Genomic DNA, 12400 nt, shown 5'->3' with positions numbered 1-12400 from the left:
TGAAGAGGTTTATCTACAAGGACAGTTCATTTCGGGAACTATTTGTAACAGCAAAAATGTGGGAACATCCAAATACGAACGGCAGGGAAAGAGCCTCATAAGCCCTTTCTCAAGCTGCCACCTGACGCCCAGGGGCACCTGCTGGAGAGTGGGGGGCAGGGGGAAGGCAGGGCTGTCTTCAGGGCTTCCTGGCCGGTGGGCACAGTGTGACGTGACCCCAGACGAGGGGCTGCACAAGGGGAGTCCCAGGCGTGGGGGGAATGCACTGAGGGGCAGGGCGGGGGATGGGGACCAAGAGTGGGGTCCACGTGGGGACACAGGGGAGCCAGACAGAGAGGGAGCTCCGCATCCGCCGGCACGGGAGGCATCCGGCTGACTCCAGAGGGAAGCTGAGAGCTGCACCCAGGCCTCACCCCTCAGATCCAGGGAAGAGCACTGCCCGCCTCTGCCCACCCACAGGTGGGTTCGCCTCCTGGTGTCTCATGGTACTGTCCTTCCCTGGTGTTTACCCAGGGCCGCTCTGGGCAGCGGGCTGTGCCCTCAGACGCCTCAGACAGTAACACAGATCGTATGAAAACAGGTTCCGTGTCTCTGAATCTCCCTCAGGGCCCAGCAGAAAGGCGTTTCAATGCTAAATGCCAGAATCATCGTGCTCTGGATGCCATCTTGATTATTTACTGCTCCAAAGGAAATTCAGTAGTTTCAGTGATTTTTTTTTTTTTAACATCTTTATTGGAGTATAACTGCTTCACAATGGTGTGTTAGTTTCTGCTTTATAACAAAGTGAATCAGCTACACATATACATATATCCCTGTGGGATAGGGAGGGTGGGAGGGAGACGCAAGAGTTTCAGTGATTTTTAAACGTGTACCCAGCATCTTTCTGACGTGAAGAAAATAACTCATGACGATACAGTCTCTCTCTCTGTTCATTTCATTCATACAAACATTTTATGACAGTTGTGTGTCAACAGACAGTCTAGGTGATAACCTGTCTCTGCAGTGTTCACTCGTCTGGCCAAACCCAACCACAGCTAATAAGGAACTCCTTGTCTTCGTCTATCTTACTGGCATCTTACGCCAAAGTTGAATGATATACGTTAGTCAGCCGTGACCCCGCTCACCAAACACGCAATTCACCGTCACCTTCTGAGCTAAGCAGGAAAAATACACAACACGGATGAGCCTCCTTTTCTACTCACTTGAGACAACAAGACATTTAGGAATTCACACCTCATTGAATTCATTTGGATCTTTGAATACTTGGGCTTCAAATTCTTTCTGGCTCTGTAAAATGAAAGTGCTCAAATTAGTACAGACTTTCAAAAAAATAAACAAAAAATGTTCATTAAGCCTCCTAACGTCCGAAGAGACAGGCAGTGACCGAGGAGGAGTGGGGTCGGGGGCCTGGGAGGGGCTGCGTGTTCACCCGCAGGCGTGGACTCTGCCCCAGCCCAGCGCTGCTCCTGGGCCCACAGGGTGGGCGAGACCCCATGGCCTGGCTCCCAGAAGCCCCCGCCATGAGCTTAGGCTCTCGGCCAGAAGCCGGGAGCTCAGTTCACTGCAGTGGGTGCGAGCGCATCGGGGGTCCAGGGGGCTCAGCGTGGCGAGGGAGATGTGTCCCGGAGCAGGAGGCTCTGGACGGAGAGCTGGGGGTGGGGGAGGGACGAGCTCGAGCAAGACACGAACCCAAGGGCCTACCGCCTGGGCTTTCTCAACAAGGCGGGGGTGACCTTGGCAAGAGCGGTTTCAAGAGGGGCCGGGAAAAAGCGTTGGTCGTGTAGCTCATAAATATGGACAATTCTTCCAAGATGCTTGGCTGTGACAAAACAAGCCTTGGACAGGAAATAGAAGCAGCTGTGGAATTAGGGGAAGTTCTCTCCTTTTCTTCCCTCCCTCCCTCCCTCCCTTCCCTTTTGTTTGTCAGATGTGACAGGTTTAGGTCTGTTTAAATTCTGATGGGAAGGTTTTAGTAGTGAGGAAGGAGGTTGAAGATGTAGGGTAAAGATGAAGGTAAATGATGGAGTTTCTGAGGAGATGGAAGGACATAGATCCAGGACTCTCCATCAGATCCAGGACTCTCCATCAGGCACTTCTGAGATCTATCCACCCATCCATCCACCCGTCCATCCGTCCATCCATCCACCCACCCATCCAACCACCCGTCACCCATCTACCCATGCACCCACCCACACATCCATCCACCCACACATCCATCCATCCACCCGTCCATCCGTCCACCTGTCCATCCGTCCATCCGTCCACCTGTCCATCCGTCCACCCGTCCATCGATCCACCCACCCACCCGCCCACCCACCCATCCACCCACCCGTCCACCCGTCCACCCATCTACCCATGCATCTACCCACACATCCATCTACCCACCCACCCATCCATCCATCCATCCATCCATCCATCCACTCAACATTTACTAGGGACCCACCATGTGCTACACACTACATGTGAGGAAATATGGTGAAAAACCCCCAAGTTCCTGCCTTAGGGATCTTACATCTACATGTCGAGACAGACAATAAGTGAGTAAATATATTCTGTGTGATGATAAGAACTATGAAGAAAAGGAAGCAGGGTAAGGGATGGAGGGGAGGAGAAGTCAAGATGATCAACAGCATCTGAGCAGAGACTGAACGAGGCGAGGTCTGGGGGAAACATTCTGGACAGAGGTCACGGTGAGCACAAGGGCACCAGGGAGGCAGGGCAGGTGGCCGGGGCGGCTCCAGGGGAAGAGAGGACGGGACACAGCAGGAGACGTGGCTGCAAAGAGAGACAGGGGCCTCGTGCAGCTTCAGAGCCCACTGGGGAGGGGCTCGAGCAAAAGAGGGGCATGAGAGCCTTTGTGTTTTTAAATATACTGGGTATTGTGGAGGACAGTCAGTAGGGGGACAGCAGTGGAAGCATGACCTGGGCTGGGTGACCGATGACAGCGGCTTGATGGAGGCTGGTGGCCAACAGACGTGGGAGAAGAGATTATATTCAAGGGTTTATTTTGAAAGAGTAGTGAAAAGTGTTACAACAGAGAGGTTAAGGATGACTCCTAGGGTTTTGACTGAACACCTGAGTGCATGGGGGTGTCATTTATTGAGTTAGGGAGGACTGGGGGAGGGGCAAGTTTGGGGGGAAAATCAAGAGTTTATTGAGATCATCTACTCTGTATGTTAAGAAGGTAGCTGGAGATACAGACTAGAGATTGGGGTGGGTGGGTATAGGGTAATATTTATATATCACATCACTCCATCTGCCTAAAATCTTCCAACAAATCCTCATGATCTTCAAGACAAAATCCAGCTCCGAGCTTCATGGACTTGGCCCTCTGTGTCTTCCAGCCTCATCATCAGTCTCATGACCCCAGAGGCTCTTCTAATACAGGTTCCTTCGTATTCCCCCCTTCCCTCTCTCATGCATGTCATTCTCTCTGCTTGGGCCCTTCTCCCCCTAGGGCATCTGGCTGACCGCTGTGTCCGCAAAGACCTGGGGACACTTCCTTGTCCCTCCAGCCATCCCCCCATCTCCCTGTAGCTGGTTTCCATGCTCCTTCTTGACTACACATACCCCCCTGAGCTCCAGCACCAGGGCCCCGGTGAACTCGGACAAGTTGCCTAAACCCTCTGGGCCTCGGTTTCCTCGTTTGTAAAATGACGACAATAATACTGCCTACTTCATAAGGTTGTCAGGGGATGGTGTGAAACCACGTGGGCATCATAAGGTTGTCAGGGGATGGTGTGAAACCACACGGGCACAGCGCTTTTGGCACGCTGGCAGAGATGGGGCACTGCTCCAGGCACTGACTAGTGTTATAATAATGCTTATCACACTGTTGTGTGATTAGTTTCACGTTGGCTTTTCATCCGGGTTTCTGGCCCACATTACGCTTCAATAATCGTTTCTTACTGGAAAAAACAAGTCAGTGAATGAAAAAGTCGCACCGGGCTACACTAGCACAATGACATGAACCAGCCCCTTTTCCTCGGCGGCCTTTCTCTCTTTAGAAGCTGTTCTCTGTGGGCGAACGTGAGTCATCTGACCACTTGCCAAACCAAGAAGTCCTGGGCTGTGGCTCCTACATGACATTTTGGTCACTGCTCTGTGAACGTAGTGCCGTTACCTTTGGGTCAGGAAGACACGGTCCAAACGCTTCCAGCAGAAGAGTCTCCTCCCTCACAGCTTGTTCATAGTCTGCGAAGGACAGCTTCCCGTCGTGGTCGTGGTCCTGGGGTCGACCGGCCATACCGCAGTTAACATGGAAAACACATCACAAACACACACTGTCTTCTCATGGCCCAGTGTTCACAAAGAAGACGTCAGAAAAGTATGAGGCTAAGTACTGACATTGAAAGAAACTGTCATATTATGATAAAAGAGCACAGTCCGAGTGCTGTCGTTCACCAGGCAGGAGACTGAGAGTTACTCTAATTTGAATTCTTATTTCTACCCCGTATCTGCGGATTTCACGAGGAAACTCTAAATTACCCATCGTACCATTTTCCTCAGGGTTATTTCCACCAAGTCTTTGATGCCTTCGTCGGGGTCCTCCTCGGACGGCTGCTTCAGGAGGCTATTCTTCAGCATGTGGAACATCTCTTCCTTCGAGATGAAGCCATCGCCGTTCAAGTCAAACACGGCAAAGCAATCTTCAAGAAAGAACCAGTACGAATGTGCTGCGGCCAGGAAGGCAGCCTTGGCTCTGATGGTGTTCAAGGCCCAGGGTTCCAGTAGTGCTTTCATCAAGCCTCGGGCCTCAGTGCAATCAATTCCCCTAATAAATGCCTGATGTCCGCTTCCTGAATATACTCAACAATCCATAGAAAGTTTCCTACGCTTAGCTGCAATGAGCAGACCAAGGAACAACAACTTAACGTTCTCACAGTGAAAACCTTGGAAAATGGATTGAAATGCGCCTCTTCAACAGAGTTCACTGGTATGAGTTAGGAATTAACTAAGAATCAGAAACTTGAATCGATGTTTTACGATGACAATTTGAGTACCAAAATATGTAAAACACTTAATACCTTCATACCTAAACGCATGCGTACATGGTCAGCATGTGCGCTACACGCCTGTGCGGTCTTGCTTGGCATGGATTCCGCCTCAGAATTTCTTGATTTGCCTTTTTATTCATTTTTTTCAACCCTTATTATTGACCTGAATTTGCTCCATAAAAGAGGCTGATGGGAATTCACACCAAGCAAACAACAGACAGACCCACCCCACTGGCTGGGCTGGAGGACATTGATTTACATTCTTTAGATGTACTTATCATAAAGTACAAACCAATAGGATAAGATGAAGTCTTACATTTCATTTTTTCTTCCAGAGTTCCTCGAAGAAATACTGATAATCCATAAACCCACTCTGATACAGTTATGCAACCATCATTGTCTTTGTCAAACCCTCGGAATACTAAAAAAAAAGAGAGAGAAGTAAAATATGACACTTGTGCTGCGTTTCTATTCTCAGTGATGGACCCGCATGGGCACTACTCACTTCTGAAATTTAGGCAAAACCTCACGACCATATGGTCCCATGTTCTCATTTGTTAAAGGAGGAAACTAAGGTGTCATAACATTGGAAAACTCTTTTACTTAAGCTTTCACATTTTCCCTTCATACTTTGTGAGAACAAGTAAATTCTGAATATCTAAATACATGAATCAACAATGAACATATACACATATTGGTACATTAAATTTGTTGATATATTAACATAAAACATATAATTTTATATTTTGTTACCCAAGAAAAGTACTGCTATTACATGATAGATAAGATTATATCTTAATTTTTATTGGAATACTCTCGATGATGTAAGGAAATTTAAATGTCCTTTTAAAACTATTATTTATTGTTCTATTTACTAAGTAGAAATATAAATAGTTTTGGTTTTCTAATGTAAAGAAAGGAAACCTAGTTATTCAAGTTGACTCTGTCCTCTTCCCAAATACACAAAAAGAGTGGTCGCTATCTTCTTCCCTACCATGCTTCCCTATGAATATAAAAATTAAATTTTTATGTTCAAATGGATTTGGGAACACAGAACATGAAGCTTCCCACCCAGAGTTTGTCCAAACTCCAAACTGTTTTTCCCAGTTATGGCTGGATTTGGCCCGTCTGGACACTGACGTTCGCTCACCTCTGTCCATGATCATGTCGTCCGTCATCCCAAATGTCATGTGCAGGATGTTCCGAAAGGCGTTCCGATCCAGCCCGACGACCACACCCTGCCGCTCTGTCACATCACCCACCAAGTTATAGAAAAGATTGATGAGGCATTTCACTTCAAATTTATTAACTGTGAAAGAATGAAATTGAGATATAACAAAAACGCCTTTTAATCTTTAATGTCCAACTTAAACTTTGCACGAATGAGTTTTGTAGACGAACGACACTGGAATCATCAATGGGCAGCTGTCAACAGGAGATGATCCTGTTTTGAGATTCATGACCCTCAAGTTAACAGAGGATGGTCACTACCCGGAAGTTCCCACTAAAGGAAGGGCAGCAGTCCTCCCTCCCAACAGATGTAAGTGCAGTCACATTTAGAAAAAGGACGATAATGTTAGCCAGGTCACCTGAATGCGGATTGTGGGGTCTGATTCTAAGTAACCATGGTGATGTTAAAAATGGTAACTTTCCCCCAGCATTTTGATTATAGGCGTTCGTGAGATTTACAGTTTAACTTTTCCCTGGAAACAGATACCAGCCTCCCCCAAACCAGGCAACAACTTTCATCTCACATTAGCTTACGTGAAGCCGTGAGCCAGAATTTGGAAATCAGAGTCACCTATTTTCCAATAAAGAAGGATTTAAGCATATTCTAGCACCCAGTAAGGTTCTTGCTGTGAGGGATGGAAATTAACAGGCAGCCATGCAGCAGCACCTTGGAGGAAGGCCTTTTTTGTCTAAAGGGTGTGCACACACATGCACGCTTGCACACACACGACTGCGTAGAGGGCGGTGCTGTAGACGCTGAGCTAATCGTGCCCCCGTCGCTGTCCGAGGTGTGTAGGTGGAAGGATTAGTGTCTGGCATTAAGAACATAAAGGTGAGTTTAAATATGAGGTAAAGGTGGAAGATGGGGAAGATTTTATTTCAAAACAAGCCAAAATTAAGGTTGAGTATTTTTAAAAACAAGGACGGAAGCTGTGTGCATGTAAAGGAAAACAGCCCAAAGAAATGGATAAATCCCACCTCATCTTGCAGGCCAGGATAGGCTTGAGGGCGATTTCCAGTTTGGGGTGCCACAATTTAAGAGGAACATTGAAAACTTTGGAAAACAAGTGATTTAGTAAATAAATTGATAAATAGTAGAAAATAATGTAATGGTTATAATTTTAAAAAGAGCCTTTAGTTGCCACAGAAAACGGTATGAATGGTATGTCACTTCTTCAAAAACAATTACACATAGAAATACTACATAATCCAGTGATTCCACTTCTGGGTATTTGCCCCAAAGGATTGAAAGCAGGGACTCTGAAACTTGTACACCATTATTCATAGCAGCAGTAGTCACAATAGCCAGAAGGTGGGAGCAATCCAGGTGTCCATGGGTGGATGAGTGGATGCATAAGATGTGGTCCATCCATACAATGGACTCTGATTCAGCTTTAAAAAGGGAGGAAATTGTGACTCATGCTACAACTTGCCTGACTCTTGACTACGTCATGCTGAGTGAAACAAGCCAGACGAAACAGGACAAATATTATATGATGGACCCAGAGTGGTGAAATTCATAGAGACAAAAAGTAGACGGTGGGTGCCAGGGGCTGGGGGAGGGGGAAGTGGGGAGCAACAGTTTAATGGGGACAGAGTTTCAGCTGGAAAGATGAGAAAGTTCTGGAGATGGATGGTGGTGACAGCTGCACAACAATGTGAACGTACTTAGTGCCCCTGAGCGGTGCACTTAAAATAATTAAAATGGTAAATTTTATGCTATGTATATTTAACCACAATAAAAAAACTCTAAAAATAAAAAGTGATGTTAATGGTTGGGGAAGAAAAACTTGCATGAAGAATGATGCAGTCTGATCACATATATGAAATGCTAGCTGAGGGGATGTTGATTAGCCATTTTTCCATCCCAGCTGAAACAAAAGTGAAAGAGTATTAGCTTGATTTATTCCCCAAAAGATCCAAGATGCGTAATTTTTCCATAGGAAAAATTCTCCTGCTGAAATGTTTCTTATATCATGTCACAACTAAAAGATCCACGTGCCGCAACTAAGACCCAGCGCAGCCAAATAAATAAATAAATATTGAAAAAAAAGAATACAATACTAAATGAAATTAAGGAAATTTGAGAATGGATTTTCATCTTTTTGCATTGGTGTAAGTCTGCTGTGCATATCAGATCTGCAGAATGGTGGATTAACTAGACCACAATTTAAGATACTTTCTCCTTTGATTCTACAAAATCCCATTTCATCTTGGTGGGATTATCACCTGGCAACTAAAAGGAAATCTAACTTTAGAAGAAAGGTCCTCTGTTTAAAGAAACTCAAAATTATTATAATGCCCATGATTAGTCACTATTTCTATAGAATTTAACTAGTAATCATCAAGGTTCTTAAGGCTCACTTTAAAAATTTTATGTAAGCACAAAAATCAAAAGAGTTGACTGGTTTTCTTGCCGTGTTTTCACTTATCTTTTTCTTTTATAAATTTATTTTATTTATTTTATTTTTGGCTGCGTTGGGTCTTCGTTGCTGCGCGCAGGCTTTCTCTAGTTGCGGCGAGCAGGGGCTACTCTTCGTTGTGGTGCACGGGCTTCTCATTGCAGTGGCTTCTCTTGTTGCGGAGCACGGGCTCTAGGTGCGTGGGCTTCAGTAGTCGTGGCGCGAGGGCTCAGTAGTTGTGGCTTGCGGGCTCTAGAGTGCAGGCTCAATACTTGTGGCGCATGGGCTTAGTTGCTCCTCATGTGGGATCTTCCCGGACCAGGGCTCAAAGCAGTGTCGCCTGAATTGGCAGGCAGATTCTTAACCACTGAGCCACCAGGGAAACCCTCACTTATCTTTTAATATGTTCACAGAATATCTGCAATACATTGCAAACTCACTTGAACAGGAACTAAATCAAATTCAGTGTTCGTTGTATATAGCAGTTATTGCATTGTTTATTTAAAATGTTTACTAGATGTTTAAGATCTGGCCTTTTCCCAGAAATGAAAGTATTTTAAGAAAAACAACAGGACAAAACTCTCATCAGATTATAATAACCATAATAATATCTTAAATTATAGGATGACTTTTTTTAGACGTTTAAGATGCTTATACACAGCCTAACCTTTATTTCCAGCACCATCCTGACAGGGTTTCCTACCACTCAGTATATAAGATACTAAGTATGATTAGAAGGCACTAGATCCCATAATCGCTAGAACTACATCAAAACATGTTTGTTCTCTCTTTGCACAGTGGGAGTAGTCTTGGGATTATGGCTTCTATTTTTTTCAAAGGGGCAGTAGTTTTGCAATCAGCACTCAACTTCTAAGCTTGCTCATCAGATATCTCCCTCATCTAAGCCATATCCATAGCTTCCTTGCCCAAGCACAGTCCTGTTTTTCAGTCCGAATATAATTCTAAGGTTACCTGTGAAATTCTAGGACGACTTTTCAGAATATGTGTGAGATGGGAGTAGATGTCTTCAATAGGTGTCCATCTTGCCACCTGCCAAGTCTAATCCTTTACTTTGCAGGAAAGTTGGGTCTAGAGTTGGGAACAGATTCTTTACCATGTGTTTAGCTCCTTGGTTTCCAGGCACATTTCCTTGCTCTGAGATACAGGTTTCTGTGCCACTTCACCGTATCTGTCCTAAGGATGTTCAACCACTGAAAACTGTTTTCCCTCATAGATCTCTTGGTAATTTCCAAAACTTGGACCTTGCCAGTTGATTTGCTCTAAGAAGAGCTGTTGGTTGGGCTACTTTTCTTGAGTTCGGTGGTTTTTAGTGCTTGTTTTCCACCTGTGTCTGAAGCTAAATCCACATGGGTCTCCAGGGTATATAAATCACGTTTCTATAACGTAAGGGTAAGTTAAGAGAAGGTCTGAGAAGCAAGTATGTGCATGTGTGCGGGTACAGCACTAGATACCTGGATACCGGGAAATGCGCCGTAAGATCATGGGCGCCGGGGGTGCCGGCCCCAAGCAGCTGATGCTGGTGTTCCCTTCCAGACTTCTCTTTAGGGTCGGGCGTGGAGAGGGCTCCGACTGCGCTCGGACTCTGCAGGCGGGACACCAGCACCGGGCAGGACAGGACCTGGCCCAGGAGCCTCTGCACACCCCGCACCTGATTCTTACTTACAGTGCTTGCAATTTTTAGTTAAGGAGTCCGTCAGCTTCTGCAGCTTCTTGCGGTTCATGCCGGCGGCTCAGGGAACCGCGCCGCGGCCCGTGTCCGGGGGCGGCGGCTGCCGGGACCCTCTCGAGCCCTGGGCCTCGGGCTGCCGGCGAGTCTCCCCTGTGCGCGTGCGCGGTCCTAACACGCGACGTGGCCATGGCAACGGCTTGGCGGTCGCCGATTGGCTGCCGGGCTGGGGCGGGCGTGGTCCTAACCGGCGACGTGGCCATGGCAACGCCTGGGCGGCAGCTGATTGGCTCCCGGGCCGGCACTGTCTCCCTGGGAGGGCCGGCCAGGCGCGCTGGGGCTGCGTTCCGACTGTGACGTCGGCGGGTGACCCTCCAGGTGTGGCTGGCTCGAGTTCACAGCCCCTTTAATGAGACGCACCGTGAGTCCTCAGGGCTGAATTCTGTGGGGATGTCTTGGGTGGTGAGCGCGACACCAGGGAGGCTTCAGGTCCTCAGGGAGGTCTGGGAACCCGGGGGTTGCAGGAGTGAGCACGTGTGGTCCAGACGACGGCTTTGCGGGTGCGGGAGGGTGAGGGGCTCGCTCTCAGGTTGCCAGTCCTTTTGCCAGGAGGGAGTGTGCCACAGGATATCTTCAAGTTTTTGGTGATGTTACTGAGAGCAAGAGGCGCTTGGACTAGTTCCCCGCCCCCCATTCATTCTTGAGGTGGGGCCGGAGGCCGTCCCTGGAGGATGGGGAGAGCCCCTGGCAACGTTTAAGCTGGTTAAAGAGGCAACCTCCCACATCAAGACGAGCTGACAGCTGACACTAGCTCTGGGGTGCAGCCTGACCTTGCTTTTCTGGAAAATATCCCAGTAAAGTGGATCTTCTACTTATTTGAAAGACAGGTTCTTTGACTGCAAACAAAGGCTAGTCCTTACATCTTTATCATGAGAGGACTTTCTGCTCTTAACACAGATGAAACACCCTCTTTGAATTAAGACAGCGATAACATGGGTTAGCTCAGCCAGGAGCAAAAAACCTACAGTATTCTCCAACATGTCACTTGTTTCGCTTCAGAAGGCAAAATGCTTTTGAATACAAATTATTCTATAGTGTGTGTACTGTCGTTGTTAAAGTGAAAGCAGAAAAATTCTGCCAACCGTATGTCACAACCCCACATGAGGTCTCTGATTCTCTTTCCTTGTTTCATTTGTTGGTTGGATGGAGGACTGGGGTGCTGTTTGAATCCAGGGTCGAGGATGCTTGGGGAAGGCAGGCAGGCACTGTATTATGCTGAAGCAAATTCCCTGAGAACGATTAACTAATATGAAGTGATAGTGATTGTGAGATTGCAACAGTTAACAGTTAAGTGGTATTCCTGTTCGTGCCCTTGTCCGGCAGGTGCGGCGTTTCTACTAGGACTGTAGGGAACAAATGGGGATGGATGTATTCTGATACACGCACTGCGAGACCTTAGTGATTTGTCAGATGCCAGAGCTGTGGCAAATATTTAGTCCAGAGCGATTGTTGGGGTACTTGTTATAAAGACACGCAGCCAAAAGCGTGGCTGTCAGGAGTTAGGACGAGGAGCCACGGGCCGCTCCTGTCCCTACCAGGTGTGCTGAACTGACTCCCTGCTGACATGTCTGGGGGGCGGCCTCCACGGGTGGGAGCACCTCGCTGGGCGAGCTCAGGCGTCTGGGCAGACCTCATGCGCTGGAAGCTTCTCGAGCACCTTTGGGGAGCAAATCCATTCTTCCTTCATAAGCTTCAGGCCTGGGCCCCGCCATCTGTGTTCCCTTAAAGGGGAAAAGCTAATGGAAGGGCAGTGCCACAGAAGGCTGATTAGGAGTCAGATCTGTTCTAGCAGCAGAGATCCTGCACCTGCCGAGAAGCCTTGGTGACGCGTCCTACTCCCAGCTCCCCTTCCCCCAGGTCTTTCTTCTATGTTATTCTTTTAGCCAAAACTTTATAAATTCGCCATAGCATCTCTCTCGTGTCTCTGAGAGCATTGTGGAACTGGCCTCACCATATGGTCTTGCAAACCTTTCTCAGGGAAAGCAGGTATTTACTAGGGGCGTCTTTTGTCCACATACTGGCAA

At 47.3% G+C, this 12400-nt stretch overlaps 1 protein-coding gene across 2 annotated transcripts; it reads right to left on the bottom strand.

The window, feature by feature from the left end:
* Nucleotides 1–604: 604 nt before the first annotated feature.
* Nucleotides 605–10492, bottom strand: CLXN (calaxin). 2 transcript variants are annotated; one of them, XM_082363194.1, is made up of 6 exons: nucleotides 10102–10490; nucleotides 6148–6306; nucleotides 5314–5418; nucleotides 4498–4649; nucleotides 4124–4228; nucleotides 605–1287 (listed from the first exon to the last, which is right to left on the bottom strand). In XM_082363194.1, the coding sequence occupies exons 1-6, from the start codon at nucleotides 10130–10132 to the stop codon at nucleotides 1228–1230; spliced, it is 612 nt and encodes a 203-aa protein (XP_082219320.1). In that variant the 5' UTR covers nucleotides 10133–10490; the 3' UTR covers nucleotides 605–1227. The 2 variants fall into 2 exon arrangements, with proteins under 2 accessions (XP_082219320.1, XP_082219319.1); XM_082363193.1 differs by having other exon boundaries at nucleotides 607–1287; nucleotides 10314–10492.
* Nucleotides 10493–12400: the final 1908 nt, after the last annotated feature.

This window comes from Balaenoptera borealis (genome assembly GCF_965194805.1).
Source record: "Balaenoptera borealis genome assembly, chromosome: 17".
NCBI lineage: Eukaryota > Metazoa > Chordata > Mammalia > Artiodactyla > Balaenopteridae > Balaenoptera > Balaenoptera borealis.
The sequence above is the reverse complement of the archived record's forward strand: the minus strand, read 5'-3'. Positions and strand labels throughout refer to the sequence as shown.

Bases quoted from the DNA above. Each gene is read 5' to 3' on its own strand.
- CLXN (XM_082363193.1), bottom strand. From the start codon at position 10,371: ATGAACCGCAAGAAGCTGCAGAAGCTGACGGACTCCTTAACTAAAAAT. The intron at 6,307-10,313 runs GTAAGTAAGAAT...ATTCTTTCACAG, and splicing joins AACTAAAAATTGCAAGCACT to TTAATAAATTTGAAGTGAAA. The intron at 1,288-4,123 runs GTAACGGCACTA...TTCATTTTACAG, and splicing joins CGTGTCTTCCTGACCCAAAG to AGCCAGAAAGAATTTGAAGC.